We start from the raw sequence: 17323 nt of genomic DNA on the forward strand, positions 1-17323 counted from the left end.
CAGCTGCTGGTTGCTTCTTTCCCCACCCCCACCCACGCGCTGCCTGTCTGGCCGGGAGGAGGAGGAGCCCTCCCTGCTGGCAGGAAGTGCTTGTTCCCGGACATGCGCAGTGCGTAAGCGCGCGCGAAGCCCTCGCCTGTAGCTCTCGTGGGGTGAGAGGCGCCACGAGGAGCTGAGGCTTCCGAGCGAGCTGCTGTTCGCTTTGCTTCTAAGCACAGGAGGACGAATAAGCTGGAATTCGGAGCAATCGGTTAGTGTTTTAACTTACAGTATTCTGTGCATGTTGGTTGGTTGAATGCAAGTAGTCTTATTTATTTATTTGTTTATAAAGGTTTATTTCGTTGCTGCAGCTTCATTATGATTAATCAGACAGCTGTCAAATGACCTTTTTTATTTCTGTTAACTTACTAAAATGTTTATTTCAAGTGGGTGAAGGAAGTAAAATTGGGTTGGGCAACTTTTCTTGGTTACTTTCATGTCCCCATTTAGAAAGTTCCAGAATACTTTTAGTGCTAGAGGAAAATGTGATCTAAATCCAATACATAAAGTAAAAACAAGCACTGCTCTAAAAATGTCAATGTCCCATAAAAATGTGATTGTCTCTCACTCGCCTCTCCTTTCCGCCAGCACCATTTAAATAATAATAGTACAATACTCTGGCTTTCTGGTTTCATGGACTGCAAGCTGCCAAGTTTAATTCTGGAATAGGCTTGCTGCTGGGACTGGCTATATAATAAGCAAGTCATGGCCCACTAGGAGGGTAGTTCTTTGAGGATCTCTATTGTCTCAGGATAGGCTACAGAATAAAATCTGAATGTATTTGTTGCCCCCATTTATGCATGTGTATCCAGGAGATCAGTTGTAAACAGCAACTGTGAGATACTGTTTGTTGGTTCAACATAGCAGTAGGCTGTTGTGTGCACGTTCATTAGGGAGTGCGCCTTTAGCCTGCTCTTGTAAAAGTAAAAATATATTAGTGATGATGTTGACAGAAATATTGTGCCAGAGTTTGAAGGAGGGAGAAGATAATGGTTGGTACCTGAAGAACAGAAGGAAAAGCCTTGTTATTACATAACAGCAACACCTATTCGTATTAACTTTCATATTAAATAGATCTGCATAAATAAGCATGCCTTTATTACATGATGGCAGAATGTCTGGTCTGGTTATATCACAGATTAATTTTGAGTTTGTTGAACACTCAAAAGCACTATATAAATGTTTATTATGTCAGAATGGCCCAATTAGAACTTTTCTAATAGGAACCCTCATACAGTTATTGCAAGATTGAAAGTGCAGGAAACTGAAAATAAAAATCAGTATTTCATGGAGTCATAGAATTGTAGAGTTGGAAAGGGACCCCAAGGGTCATCTAGTCCAACCCCTTGCAACGCAGGAATCTCAGCTAATGCATCCATAACAGATTGACATACAGTCTCTGCTTAAAAATCTCTAAGGAAGCAGAGTCCACAACCTCCCGGGGGAGACCATTCCACTTCTTTGAATAAGTGTATGGAGTTTTTATTTATTAGTTTATTGCTAAAATGATAAATTATCAAATCTAAGTCTTCCCACTGCACTCCAGTTCTCCTCTTCTGATACTTTTCATAGTCTTTTCTATATCTATACATAAAAAAACTAGCTTGTATTCTGGACACAGTTTTTGTAGTGCAAAATGCACTGCTGTTAAGCTCAAAATGGCTGTCTTTTATGAAGCTTCAGGGTGTAAGCATAATCCTCACATGCGCAAGTGCAGTTTCCCCACATGTGAAGGGATCCCCATGGGGCACAAAAGAAAACTCTTCTGTTACTGTCCCTCCTTGGGAACATGGGCAAGCGCACCAAGTTATAATGGGGAAATAGGAAGTGTGTGCGCCTTCCATACCTCTATCAAGCCATCTTTGATTCTTGGAGGGGGGTTGGAATGAAAGGGGGAAGTGCACACAGACCTCTGACTTCCGTATAAGAGCCTGGGGCCTTTGTGCTTCCAAGTGGGGAGATGGAATAGAGGGAAGTACTGTGCCTCAAGTTTCTGTCTATATGCTTTATTTAAGGAAGTCTGTTCATCACCCAACTGTTTAAAGTTTATTTTTCACTAAATATACCAATTCAGTTTTTAGTTAAATGAACTCAGTAGGGTATGTGATGTGCAATGCGAATCCTTCACACTAAACAGGACTTATACTTGGTAGTTTGTGTTATGTTTTACTATTACTTGTCCTTCAAGAACAGTGAACAGTCCATATATGCATTATATCTCTGGATTGGACTACATACTATAAAGTGCAGAAATAATAGAAATTAAAGGGAAAATATCAGTTGCAAAACTGCTAACCTATCCCACAGAGAATTATCTCACCCCTTTTATGTTCTTCCCTTCCTCCAAGGGATTTAGAGCAACATGCATAAGATGTTTCCCACTTAATCCTCACAACAATCCTGCAAGGTAGTTCACACTTTGTGGTGAGAGTAGACAAACTTGCTAAACTTCATGACTGAACAGAGATGGCTTTGTCTTGTGATTTATCCACTATATTGTATTTTGATTCTAGATTCAGGTAGGTAGCTGTGTTGGTCTGACACAGTCTGTCTTATTACAAAGGAATTTCAGAAATAGACTTGAAAGAGAAGTTGCTGAATTACAACTTATTCCCAAACTGAAAACTATGGAGAGACCTGGTCTGAAGAGAGATATTGGATTCTTGTCTCATTACACATGCTAAAGCAATTTTTGGTCATCTGCATACTATCACTTGCTTTTTCCTGTAAGACTAATCGTTAACAGTCGTCAACAGGTTTACCATACCCATTGAACCAATCACTCATTTCCTACTACCCTTCTGAGAAATACCCCACCCCACCCTCCCACAATATATAAGGGTCTGGTGACTTCCGCTTCAGTGTATCAGAAGAAGTGTACATGCACACAAAAGCTTATACTAGAACAAACTTTGTTGGTCTATAAGGTGCTACTGGACAATTTTTTTATTTTTATTTCAATTGTATTTTGAATACATGTTTGATTTATCGAACAACGGTTGCAAGGGTCCAAATGATCAGTATCAGTTTAGACTGGTGGAGCTGAAGCAAAACACTGAGTAGCATGCAAGTTTCCTCTTCCCAATTTGCCAAACTTTGACAAAAAAACAGACCTTTAACACTGGGTGTTTCCTTCCTATTGTATCCAAAGCTAATAAATGTTTTGTATTTCAGAGTGAAATTAGAATGGGTGTTTCCTTCTTGACAATAGCACAGACCATTTAAGGTGGCTGTTCAGCTGAATCACTCCCAATTTCTCACTTTATCTAGATATTCCAGAGTACTGATGGGATTTGAACTTTTTTCTTTTTAAAACACACACACACACACACACCAAATACTTTACTTTTTACTGTTACTTTAATAGTCTATATTTCTGACTCCTAAACTTTAATAGAGGAAACAGAGTAGATACTACTGTCTTAATAATGTGTGGTTCATTAAATGGCAAATTCTTACACATTTTCTTCAGAAGCCTACAAATTTTGGTTTACGTCCACCATTATTTTGTTTGCACCAACCCTATTCCCTTTCTGAAATTGTCCTGGCTTATAAAGAGGAACTTGGGGTGGTCTGAAGAAGGGAGGGAAAATATGGAGTCTCTCCTGAGCAGTGCAAGATATTCCTGCTGTTCCTTCCCCCCTTCACAATCTGCAGCATAAAATGAGCGGTGGTTGCTTCCCTTCCACAAAGTGCTCTTCAGTTCGCTGAGAACTAGGAGGCAAAGGAGAGTAGTTGTCATGGCTGGACATGTTTGTGAACCCCTGCTAGTCTAATTAAATGGTAATTTGCATTGAGCTTTGGTATTTATAATATGAATTTATTAAACTGCAATGATTAAGCAACTACTTGTTAATAGTGAAAACTTCTACAGCTGTAAAGAGAGGAGAGTGGGTCACTAATAAAGCTATATCACCATAAAGCCATGTATTGTGTAATAAAGAAAAATTCTGGACTGAATCAAAATATGCAGTGTACTGAAGACTGCATATGTAGTGCTCATCATACCTAAATATTTGCAAATCACCTTTCATTTGATTATCTCATACAAGATGCAGCTTCATTATTTTGACTTCATAGTAGAAAATACACCATTGATTTATGATGAATGGATGGGTAGTCATCTAGTTATTTATATACTAATGATTATTCAAGTGTCCCTATTCTTGTGCTTTTTGTCACCAAAATTGTACTACTGAAACACAAGACAGCCGTACTTCCAGACTTGAGGTAATGCTGAGGTATGTACAAGCTAAGGAACAAATCTAAAGGGGGGATGGGACCCTGCCCCAGCATTTAATGAATCAATAGGATGGATTGTGGAGACTGAGACACTGTGGGGGGGGTGGGCAGTGGAGTAGAATTGTGTGGCTGGAACCGGAAGACAAAAACATATAAAGAGTAGAAAAGATCAGTTCATTGTTTGGATAGAAGCCATTTCTATCCAAAGTCATTTAGTTTTAAATTACTTTGGAAGCAGAAGATAGAGCTGCTCATAGACATCAGTGAAGAGATTATATAATTTAATGTACAGGCAATCCTTGTTTTGTGCAGGAGTTATGTTCCCCCATGGGTGTTAGCAGAAGACATCCCCCCCCCCACAGCCTAGGCTTGTGCCCCGGGAGGTCACTTTGGTTCTGCTAACACAGCAGTTTGACTTTACCCCTCGGAGGCACACCCTCTTGAGACAGAAGGATGCCAACAAAAACATGCCTGTCGTTTGCCTGTCCTAAACTCCTTTGTGAGTCTTTCCTTCTTTGTGAGAAGATCATGAATATAATGCAGAATCTTTTTTGCACTCTCTAGATTATTCTCATTTTGATGTTTATATTCAGGTTCTTTCTTTTTAGATATAATTTTTTATTAGTTTTACATATAATCACATTGCGTAACATCATATCCTCTTATTAAATCTCTTTGGCTCAACTGCGCCTAACAACATCCCCTCACTCCCGCCTTACAAACTTAAATTTTGTATCTTTGCATTTCACTTCCTTTCTATTCTTGTTGTATCATTACCTAAGTTATTACATTACTTATCCTGAGTAGGTAGTAATTTCATCTTACAAATCTTCAGGTAACACTGCTAGTGATGTTATATTCAGGTTCCTTCTATTTGGACTCTTTTTGCTTAGTGTTGTGTATTGCATTCTACTAACTGCTCAGGACCGCAATACCTCAAGGACCTCCTCCCCATATAAACCAAACCAGGCTTTTGTGTTCATTATCTGAGGCCCTTCTTCGTGTTCCTCCACGAGAAGTCTGGAGGGTGCTAACGTGAAAACAGGCCTTTTCTGCAGTGGCTCCTGTGACAGAAAAGTTTGTTTTTGCTGGGCAGGTTGGGTCAACAAGTGTTTTCTTCTTCTTTCTCCCTGCCCCTAAATGGTTAAATGAATGGCAGCTTATGACTAGCTGGGGTTCCAGGAGAGGGAGTTGAAAAGGGGAGGTTTTGGAGAGACAGTTGGTAGGTAGGGAGTGAGAGGAGAGAGAGTTGGGTCTGGGTAGAAACATCCACTCTCAGGAATATATCAAAAGCTAGAGAAAGAAGTCTCTGAGTTTAGTGTGAAGGACAGTGTGTGGCGTCCTGTAGGAGTAATTCGACCAGGAATTAACTGGGATGCTGAGCCTGAGCCAGGAGAAGCTGTGAAAATACAGTCTATTTAGGACTCATTCCAGTCAGGAAGGGAGAGATTCTTCTAGAAAGAGAAGACTCTCAAACCAGTTAAGAGGGGTGTGGTGATCCCTTGAGTCTGTTTCTTGGAGTACCTCAGGAGTAGGGGTGTGTAAGAACCAAAGAATTAAGCGGCAACAGCTGTGCAACAACAGAAAGAACTGAAATAACATTATAATCTGAAGTATCCTATGTTTGACCCACTTGTGTCATAAACTTCCTTTGTTTAATGACATCTTTATTGTTTATTTGATCAAATCCTGCCTGAGACTCCAAATTATTAAGTTTTCCCTCACACAAGTCCCCCACAAGATAATCTGGGGTAGTTTGTAAGAATTCATGAAATTGGTGTTCTATGAAGTGGGTACACTACATTTCAATGAGGGTGGGCCCAACGGCACCAGGGGAAATAGTGCCGTTGCAGCTCCCCATTGGTGAAATGCTCTCCCCAGGGAGGTTCGTCTGGTGCCTTCATTATATATCTGTATGTGCCAGGCAAAACCTTTCCTCTTTAACCAGACCTTTGGCTGATTAATATTCTACAGCCTTTTTAATGTACTTGTGGGAGAGGGTGCTATTATTTTGTTGTTTTAACTACTTGTGTTTTTATATTGTAGTTTTATCTTGTGAAATGCCCTGATATCTTTTGATGAAGGCTGGTATATAAATCTTAACAAATTAATAATAATAATAATAATAATAATAATAATAATAATGACAACAACAACTGATCAAGGAGGCCTTCATGTTTCTAATCAGGGTTTTACTTTGATCCTGTTAGTCAGAAGACATAGTACCTCCGCTGTCATTGATTGCATCGGTGGGGAAGGATGATCAATTCGTTTTATCCTTTTAAAGGTCTGAGCAGTTCCATCAGGTAATGTACCCAGTTTTAGTTAGGTAGTTATATGGACTTTTCTTTAAAGTTTCCTTTTCCAGCAGCTCTTCAGTTGAGGATCTCTGAGTAACTTTGGACCAGTACCTGTGTCTTGGCCTAACCTACTTCACATACTTGTTAGGATAAAATAGGGAGATGAAGTACCATGTATGGTACCTTGAGTTCCTTGGAAAAAACCAGGGTATAAATATAATAACTAAATTAGTAAGTTTGCGTAGTAAGCAAATGTATTAATAATAATAATTTTTCAAAAATGTTATTTCAGTAGTGAATATTAAATAGGAGAATGCTAGAAAAAGAACAGGTTCTTAGATTTTTTTTAGTGTGAAGGTCTTTTTGTTTTGTTTTTAAGGAACTCAAAGGCAGTGTTCAGGAAACTGCTTCATGTGTCAATTGTTTAATATCTTAAGCACTAGTATCATAACACATAGCCTGGACAACCAGGCACCTGGGATTTGTTTAGCCAGGACAATGAAGTAATATTTATCTCTATGACAAATCCAGTTTCCAGTTCTTGTATGACAAATCATCTACAATTTGAAATTGAGAGGTAGGATACAAATATTCCAAGAAAATCCTGTAATCATCAACAAGTGTATCTATATTGGCTTTAGTTGTCAGGAACATCCTGGATCCAACTGGATATAGCCTTGGCCTTGAAACATGCGTCTTGTATACGTTTTCTCAACAAAGTTTTGAGTGAACCATTTATGATTGTTTTTGTTTTTTATTGGACAAAATCATAAAAGAAGAGCCACAGATCAGCTATAGAGCCACATGCAGAAGACCCCAGATTTATTCCCTAGCAGGCATACAAAATGCTCCATCCCTGGAGGATGGGTAGTCAGTCTAGATAATACTGAGATGGATGGACCAGTGGTATGAGGCAATTTCCTATGATCTTAATGTGTATTTGGATGTGCCTTGGAGGTCAAATGGCTTACGTGGTGTCTTTCAATTTTCTCAATGGGAGTTGCCGACAGCCCTTTGTTCCTTGGTTGTCGAATGTTTCGGAAGTCAAACAGTCTTCTGGAACGGATTACTTTCGACACTTGAGGTACCACTGTATATTATTTATTTGGGACCTCTTACTATAATCTAAGATCAGCAGGCTCTGATAGTCAGTGACGCGTGATAGCTCCCCTCCCCCCATATTCTGGGCAATTTTCCTTTATTGTAGTTTTTCATATAAATTTGGTATTTCAGAAAATTCATTGCTTCATAAAGTTAATTAGTAACCTCATAAATTGATCCAATACTAGTTAAACTTAGTTGTTTCAAATATATTATCTTTTTCCAGATTACTATACTACTGAAAGGAAATACACTCCTCTTTGGATGTGCTAAAATTAGTGTGAATAAGCACCATCATCCGCTCTCCCAATGTAAACAAGGGAAATGTATGCATGTCAAGTGTTCAAATAAAAATAATTTTGAATAAAACTTTGATTTTTAAAAAGCAATATATAAGCCAAGCTAATGTGCTCTGTTTCCAGCCCCCTCCCCATCAAATATTTTTGTTTAACTATTTTCAGCTATTGTTATTAGCATGGTGTGTATGATTTGGTTTGGGCCACAATGTAAAGACACTGGGAAATTTTCCAGGGGGAAAAAAAGGCATTAGGGTTTTCAATGAATCTGACAATGAGGCACTGCACTTGGCTCTGTGAAAGACCAGGATTCCAAGCTTGAAATGCTGGGCCTGATTATAATAATTTTATTGAGTTAATTAGTATTGTTTGACCCATTTTCCTTTTAATGATTTTCCTGCAATGTACCCTGAAGGGATATTTCTCAGATCTTACCATGCGCATTGCATTGTTACTGTATCATATGTATCTGTGGATGTCCTACGAAAACTAATACAAACTTGAGAATTTGTGAAGTGGTTCTTCCTTTGTTTTTCACTGAGAAAAAAGAGATACTTAAAAAAACTAAGGAAGACAAATGCAGGATTTTAAGTTGCCTAAAAAGAACTATAAAAAGATTCAAATTGTGTTTATTGTATTCTATTTTGTTTCACATATTCACAAATGATTAGTTTACGACTGAGACTCATTGAAGACTTGTAATTCATTGTTATTTAATGTTAAAACCCATTCACATTAAATGAAATCAGACATGTTCATAAACTCTGAAATACGGAGTTGAATCCAGGCATAGTCATGCATTACTAAGTCTAGATCCAAACCAGTTTGTATCTAGTACAGTGGTGCCTCGCAAGACGAAAAGAATCCGTTCTGTGATTCTCTTCGTCTAGCGGTTTTTTCGTCTTGCGAAGCAAGCCCATTGACGGATTAGCACTACTAGCGGCTTTTAGCGGCTTATCTGCTGATCAGATCAGCTGATAAGCGGCTTAGCGGCTTAGAAAAAAGGGGGGAAAGGGAAAAAACCAGCAGGAACTCGCAAGACATTGTCGTCTTGCGAAGCAAGCCCATAGGAGATTCGTTTTGCGAAGCACCTCCAAAACGGAAAACCCTTTCGTCTAGCGGGTTTTCCATCTTGCGAGGCATTCGTCTTGCGGGGCACCACTGTATTAAGATATTTACAAATCTGAAAAAGTTTTGGTTTGGTTACATGAAGGCTATACACATTTGGAAGCTATACTGGCTACTCAGCTGGTAGAAAATGTACCCTTTTAATCTTCTTTGTTATACTGTTTGTTCCCGAGCACTCAAATTTTGAGAAAACTAATTAGTGAAATGGTAGTCATATCTAGGCTGACTTGGAAGTTGCAGAGAAATAGAGCTGGATATTGTCTTTGTGTTGATGACTCCTTGGCCTAAATCTTCTATTGACTGCTTTATAAGATCTTAAGTAATTTTGGGGACCAGGTGGAACCCTAACAGTATAATTGCCATGAGACTGAAGTATAATCACCCATTGTTCCTGGAAGTAAAGTAGAAGTTGGACCACCAAATACAAGGCCTCTCATTTCCATACCACATAATCAATTCAGGAAAATTGAATTGGTATTGAAAGTTGTAGAAATCAAGGGGAATCAAGGCCACACATCCTTGTTATTTCTAGATTGGCCTAAACTCTTTCCCCCAACTCTCAAAGTTTGGTTGTGTAGTAGAAAGCCGTTTGAGCTGCATTTGCAGGATGTCCATGGTACAGTGGTGCCCCGCAAGACGAATGCCTCGCAAGACGAAAAACCCGCTAGACGAAAGGGTTTTGCATTTTTCGATGCGCTTCGCTAGACGAATTTCCCTATGGGCTTGCTTCGTCTTGCGATTTTTTTCGCTCCCCCCCTTTTCTAAGCCGCTAATAGCCTTTTAGCCGCTAAGCCTTTAATAGCCGCTAAACTGCTAATAGCGCTAAGTCGCTAATAGGGTTGCTTCGCAAGACAAAAAAACCGCTAGACGAAGAGACTCACGGAACAGATTATTTTCGTCTTGCGAGGCACCACTGTACCTTGTTTCAGGTTAACAATCTTGCATTTTGTGATGGGGTAGGCAATTTGTGTGGCTTATAAAAATCCTTTCATTGAGGAAGGCTGAAGTAGCTCTGAGTCAGCAGTTGCCATGTTCAAAAAACAAGATTTAAGATAAACATACAACATTTATGTTTGGCACGTTTTAAAAACTCCATCACCGCACCCTTGAATTGAATTTTTCATTACATTCAGATCATAGTGCTCCGAACAAGCTTGTGTAGTAATGCTAGCTGCTTTGAATCTTATTTGGAGAAACACCTGGCACAGTAGCATTCTGAATTTCCGGAAAGGGTATCTTTTGAACATGTTTACATGTTGCAAAGTGAGTTTTGTGTGTCGCTGTTTACCACATTTTTCTCCACATGTTTTGAGCCAAGGTTTGGTCTGTAATAACTGACACTACAGTCTAGAACTTCCTCAAACTTCCTCAAACTCGGCCCTCCAGATGTTTTTGTGACTACAATTCCCATCATCCCTGACCACTGGTCCTGCTAGCTAGGGATCATGGGAGTTGTAGGCCAAAAACATCTGGCGGGCAGAGTTAGACGAAGCCTGGTCTAGAAGTAGTAGAGTAAGACCAGAGCTAATAAATCCTCTTAAATGTTGAAACCAGATTTTTTTAAAAGAAAAAACTTACCAGTTTTGATTTTCAGAGTGTTCAGCTTCATATCATATCTGTCATTATTATTCAGATTTTGTAATTTAAATTCACTTGGCATACTTTTAACATAAAATTTGTAAACATCTTAAAATAGCAAAATTAATTGAGTAATAATTCAGATATTTATAATGGATGTGATATGAAGCTGAATGGTGTTTTAGTAAAAACAAAGTGAATTCAAAACTTAATTACAGATATATCTTTGAAGATAGTACCTTAGGGCTGAAAAGCACATTGCTAGTAGCAAGTAATTAAAAAGTATAAATTGCTGAACATGTTTCTTTACTTCATTGCCCTATGCTTGCATTTTGTACTGAGGGGACAATGTGTCGAAATCCCGTAGATCCTTTGAATAACTGTTTTGTAGGGTTACATTTAACCTCTTGGATTGTCTGCAGACTGCTTTAGAATTACCTTTTATGGACATGTCTGCAGTGCATGCTCATCACGTGAGTGCCTGTTCCAGGTTTTGGTGATGTGCAAGCAAGCAGGGTGCATCAGCACTGTATTCTCACAAACATATATATAACCAGGTACAGTGGTACCTCGGGTTACATATGCTTCAGGTTACAGACTCCGCTAACCCATAAATAGTACCTCGGGCTAAGAACTTTGCTTCAGGATGAGAACAGAAATTGTGGCACAGCGGCAGCAGGAGACCCCATTAGCTAAAGTGGTGTTTGAGTTTAAGAACGGTTTCAGGTTAAGAACGGACCTCCGGAACGAATTAAGTACTTAACCTGAGGTGCCACTGTATTGAAACCCCCCCCCCCTTTTCTCCCTTCCCATAAAACTGTTTGGGCACAGAACTTGGGAATCTGGTGTAATACCTGTCTGTAACTTTCACTATTATGAGCTCATAAACAAATTTGGGCAAAGCCTCTGACTCAATGTTTGCTGTTTCTTTCTATAAAAAAAAACCTCCCTGACCATGGATATAAAGTTTGGGAAGGGGTTAAAAGAAAAACTGGAAAGCATTCAGATATGCTCCTCCCCCTGGTAGAATCTGAAGTGGTACAGTCAGCAAAACGTTCCACATTACAATAGATGCTTGAATCTGCTTGAAGTCAGGATCAGATGATCTCATTGACGTTCATGAATTTTACATAGGATGCCAAGCAAATTGTCAGCAAATCACAGAACGTACCTGTAGAACAATGATTTGAACAATCAATGATTCTTTCAGTTAGCCTCTCTAAAAACAACAAGGACCCATGTTTTTGCACCATACTAGTCCTGGAAAGTGTAGTTTATCTATAACTTTTATATTTCAGTTAGTGAAGACAGATATAATCTATAATTTGATTGCTGTATTTGAGAGGTGGTGTAGCCTAGTAATAACAAATATGAGCTGGCAGCCAGGAAGTTTCTAGTTCAAATGTTAACCACAACCACAAACTTGCTATGTCACTACTATCATGTTCAAACAGGGATGATAGCAAGAATTTCTACAATGATTTATGTGAGGTGCAACACTCTAAAACACTATCTACATTATTTTGATGTTCATAATCATGGAGTATGATAAGGAGGTAGCTACTGCTAACTTCTGTAATTTAGTTGAATTTCTTGTTTTTAACCCTTCATGCATAGAATAGGAAAATACACAATAAAAATATTATACATGCAAAAAGAAAGGGAAACTATATTATACTTGGTCACTGAAATCATGCTGAAATAACTAGAGTGAACAACAAGCCTACAAATTATGATTCTCCTATTATGGAATGAGGTTTATTTAATCTCTGTTCTATTCTATGTGTATTCTGTCCTTTGTGGCTGAAAGGGCAAATGTTACTGCAAATACTTAATCTGTCTCGCATATATGCTTCTGTTAAAGCAATTTTGCACCTCTGCATACTATCCTGTTAGACAGAAGTCTATTGTAGGTCTTTAAACCAGAACATATTTAAGGAAGGAATTGAGTTCATTGGTGTTTGAAAAAACCTAATTACCTATTCCCCTGCACAACTTTTGAAAAATGCTTCTGTAATGTTTATAGTGTGAATGATTTGAGTAGGGTTTCTAATGCCTTAAGAAAAGAGAGAACTGAAATCTGGCTCCTGAGTAGCATTCCCTGCCTGCCAGTAATATTTGGCTTCATTCCTGTTGTCAATAATATGTGACATGGACTTGCAGCTGCTTGGATTCAGATCAGGATTGGAGTGTTATATCCTGATCTACCGACTGGTTCAGAGAGGCACTCTTTGTGCCTTGTGAGTTTTTTCTGTTTGTAGCACTTGTGCTCCAAGATACTGCAGCGTCTCTGCAGCGTGTGCACTAATAGCCACTGTGTGTGTGTGTGTACTACTGTGTAAGGAGGGAGGTGCTTTGTGATAAGTGCTTTACACACTGCTGCGTTGTTACTGGCTGCTGTTGAATGCACACAGTGCAGCCATCTTAGTCGCACTTTCAGTGTAGCTGAAACAGTGCAGTCTCAAAATGGCTGACGAAATGTTCTCTGGAGCTGTTTAGCCTGCCTGTATGCTAATGAGCATATCTGGTGAAGTCACATGTTACAGATTCTGAGGTAAGAAACAATTCTGGATTTTGCTTTTCTATAAATAGTTCAGGATGTGTGTGTATAGAAGTGTGAGACCAAAAACCCCAATTACTGGCAAAGTGGGTATTTTTTAAGTTTTCAGCTGTCGGTGAAGGTAAGTTTTACACGCGTGTTTCACAAGGATTGTGGAAGTGCTTGCTGGGGTCAAAGGTCACTGTTCTTAAAAGGCGTTGTAATTTGGTGTTGCCACCATTTTGAGGAGTCAGAATCAGCTGATTTTTTTAAAAAAAAGAAAATAGTGGATCTTTGCTAGCTTTGTATTCAACTTTGTATAAAGGATGAAGTAGTAGCGCAGCCAGCAACATTTTTTAAAAAATATTAAATTCTTGAGATACTTAGATTATTGTAATTTTGGAAGAATATAGAACCCCATTGTATTGCTAAATAATTACTTAACTACTTTATGCATTTATCCAGTGTGTTGTTGTCAGAAATAATAATTTTAGAATTTACTGTATTGCAAGAAATAATAGAAATAAAATTTAAGTTTTAGACCTTGACGCTGTTCCATTTTAGATATGAGCTAATTTAAAACACAAAAATTATGGCATATATTTTTATTTACATATATTAAGTGTACCGTGGGGGACGCGGGTGGCGCTGTGGGCTAAAGCCTCAGCGCCTAGGGCTTGCCGATCGAAAGGTCGGCGGTTCGAATCCCCGCGGCGGGGTGCGCTCCCGTTGCTCGGTCCCAGCGCCTGCCCACCTAGCAGTTCGAAAGCACCCCCGGGGGCAAGTAGATAAATAGGTACCGCTTACCAGCGGGAAGGTAAACGGCGTTCCGTGTGCGGCTCTGGCTCGCCAGAGCAGCGTTGTCACGCTGGCCACGTGACCCGGAAGTGTCTTCGGACAGCGCTGGCCCCCGGCCAATAGATGTGAGATGGGCGCACAAACTCCAGAGTCTGTTAAGACTGGCCCGTTCGGGCAGGGGTACCTTTACCTTTACCTTTACCTTTACCTTAAGTGTACCGTGAAGATTTTCACTGGCCCAGAGAATGAGGTAAGTGACAGCACATGCTTACAAAGGTAACATTTAGATTTCCAGCTTGAAGACTATTTTCCAAAACATGAGCTTTAGGGGCAGAAGCTGAATATTGCTCCTGAACTCAGGACCCATAATGTTGCGCATTATGTCCTCCATAAGTGAAGTCTACATAAGAACAGTTTAACATTACATAGACTTCTTAATTTTTTAAGCGGTACACCACAATTAATAGGGAAAATGTCAGGTATCTTTCTAAAATGGAGTTCCCAACATGGTCACACTGTTTTGTAATTTGGAAACAATTCAGATCTCAGCGGACCTAATTCTTAATGGTTCGAGTAATGGGGGAAACTTGCTCGCGGTCTTGACTCTGCTGACAGAAGCACCATGGTGGTGACAGTGGGGGGCAGTGTCTCCCCTTTTTCTTTCTTATGACCGTTCTGGGGAGGAGCTGATGGGTTTGCGTTCCTTGCCACCTCAGAGGTTCAGGGGAAACAAACCATATCTTCTCTACTTACCCTATCAAAATTTATGATCCTTCGTTCTCAGTAGGTATCATTTCTTACATGGAGAATTAATTTGTAGAATTATGGGTCTCAAGTAATATAGTCGGCAGTTTCCCCCTGAACTAAATCCGTGTCCCTTGTAATTGCAAAATGGGCGTATCACATTCTCATACGGATATGAGAATGCCATATGTGAGTTGGACCCATGTTTGTAATAATAATAATAATAATAATAATAATAATAATAATAATAATAAAATTTATACCACACCCATTTGGCTGCGTTTCCCCAGCCACTCTGGGCGGCTCTCTTGTGGCAAATTTGATAATTGTAATAAAACTGAAACAGTAAAAATACTACTGAAAACAAATTCTTTTAGATTTCACTAAAGTTTACGTAAATAGTTTAAGTACATTGAATGGAATGTGGTTTTGTTTACTGTGGTACCTTTTATGTAGAACAAATTTTCAGTATTTATTTATTAAGTTTAGTGTTCATACTTTACCTGTATGCCAGTTGAATTTCTTTGTTAAATATTGCAAATAATTAAAATTATATGTTGGAAGGTCTCTTGTAAAATTAGCTAGATTTATTTGTTAGCTGTTAAATCTGGAACTTTTTGTAATATCTCAGCTAGTGGAAACAAGGAGAATAATTATCAGGGAGCAGACCAAAATGGTTTTGCTTCATTGTATCTTTATGCCACTGTTTTTTTCCTGTTGAATCTCAGTACTGTGCCAGTTGACTGAGGACAATGCATAGGTACAATTAAAAAAATTCCTAGAGTTTCCATTTGCTGTCTTATGCATTGGTAGGCTATTTTAATTATATTCAAGAAATACTAGCTTAGTAATTAATGTGGCCCACAGGCTAGAGGTTCCCCATGCCTAATTGGATTCAATTATTACTCTGTGGGATAAGTAAATTTCAGGTATGTTTCATATTTTTGTGTGAGATGCAGCTGAGGCCAAGTGTTTTGATTGCTATTGATTTCAGCATGACTCTACCATTTGAATTAATAGAATTCAACTGCACTTAACTTTATAATGGGTGTAAAATAATTACCTTAGGCTCCAATTTGCCTAAATCCCTCTAATGTAGTTATCTTATTCATATTCTACGTATTTATGCCACATTTGTGATGTTCTATCATATTATTTATTGCTTGTAAGCCGCTTTGGAATTCATTTGAATGAAAAGTGGTACAGTATAGAAATATAATCAGATCAGATTAAATCATCCCCAAATATATTGACTGCAGGGCCATTGGCTTCTCAAAATCTTCTCGCTTGCACACTATCTTCAAGAGTTTTATGTCATAAATATACACTTTCAGGGAAGACCAGCATAACAATTACAGTGTTAAGGAGAGCGCAGATAGTGAAACAATTTATTCTATATTTCTGATGTTTCACAACCAGATTGATGACTGTTTGTGTCTCTAGTACTTAACTGACTTTATAAAGAGACACTTAAAGTGACAGTCATGAAATGTTTTTATTTGAAATATTAGTTTGTCTTCAGGCTAAATACAGCCTGTTGAGAGTGTTTGTAAAAGTCTGATTCTGGGGTTTGCATTATTTCCCATTTTTCCTGAGATTTAAAAATATTGGCAGCATCAGCACTGCAAGATGATTTGCCCTTTATGCAGAATGAATACCATTTCCGCTGTCATGATCCCTTAATGAGATGGCGTTGACTTTCAAAAGCTGTGTTTGTGCTTGGAACTGCTTAAGTATTTTGATTGGTCTGATATTCACAAACAAACATAATAGTTACCATCTTAATAGTTATAGACTTGTTCAAAATCTATATGGATTATGCAAGAAGGTGCTGGCAAGAAACTGCATGGTAGACTGATCTTGCAAAATCCACATAGGTTTTTCATTTATTGCTTCATAATATTCATTCTCCTCTCCCTTGTAGAATCTGAGGGGTAAAATTCTGCTGGAAATTAAAGCAAATAAATTTAATTCAGTTTTGTCTCCAAACTGATCATTTCATTAACACTAAAAATAGTACTGCCAAAATGTTAAATTTAAAATAAACATCATTTTAAGAACTTTAAAATACATTCACATATTTTAATGGCATCAATACAACCAAAATTAAATATACACTCATCTCATAAAACTGAATCAATGACCCTCCATCAAGTACATTGTTTTGATGCTTTTCTAGAAAAAACAATGAGCCAGAGGAAAATTATAGGTCATGTGTTGTGTTTATTGTGCAAATTTGGATTCTTAAAGTGTAAACTGAGGGTGGACCTCTTTGCTTTTCATTTCATAGACAAAGGTGTGCCTAGTTATTACCACCCTTTGTTTCTGGAAAGTTCTGAGCATTTTAAGTGTTCAAGCAAGTGATACTGCCATTACAGATTGCTGCTTAATGCCTGTTGTATTTTCTAATTAGTTTCTGGTTCCTTGCTAGTCTGGCATGAAGTCTTTCTCAAGAAAAATACTTGATAAAACACGGCTGAAATGCAGATACTTTTCAGACAGAAAAGTATTATTAGAAACTATTATTAAACTAAAGTATTATTAGAAAAGTATTATTA

At 38.4% G+C, this 17323-nt stretch overlaps 1 protein-coding gene across 6 annotated transcripts in view; it reads left to right on the top strand.

The window, feature by feature from the left end:
- ATF7IP (activating transcription factor 7 interacting protein) overlaps positions 1-17323 on the top strand; it is a 75888-nt gene that overhangs the window by 2077 nt on the left and 56488 nt on the right. For 2 of the 6 annotated variants that reach the window (XM_082239992.1, XM_082239993.1), the window contains exon 1: positions 6476-6587. The exons of 1 other annotated variant lie outside the window; for it this stretch is intronic. In XM_082239992.1, the coding sequence (XP_082096118.1) occupies positions 6541-6587 (47 nt within the window). In that variant the 5' untranslated portion in view covers positions 6476-6540. Of the gene's footprint in view, positions 1-95; positions 251-4171; positions 4281-6475; positions 6588-12906; positions 13239-17323 lie in introns of those variants that run through there. 3 more of the 6 variants (XM_082239996.1, XM_082239995.1, XM_082239994.1) reach the window with 3 other exon arrangements.

The sequence above is a fragment of the Podarcis vaucheri genome (assembly GCF_965113315.1).
Source record: "Podarcis vaucheri genome assembly, chromosome: 10".
In the NCBI taxonomy this organism is placed as follows: Eukaryota; Metazoa; Chordata; class Lepidosauria; order Squamata; family Lacertidae; genus Podarcis; species Podarcis vaucheri.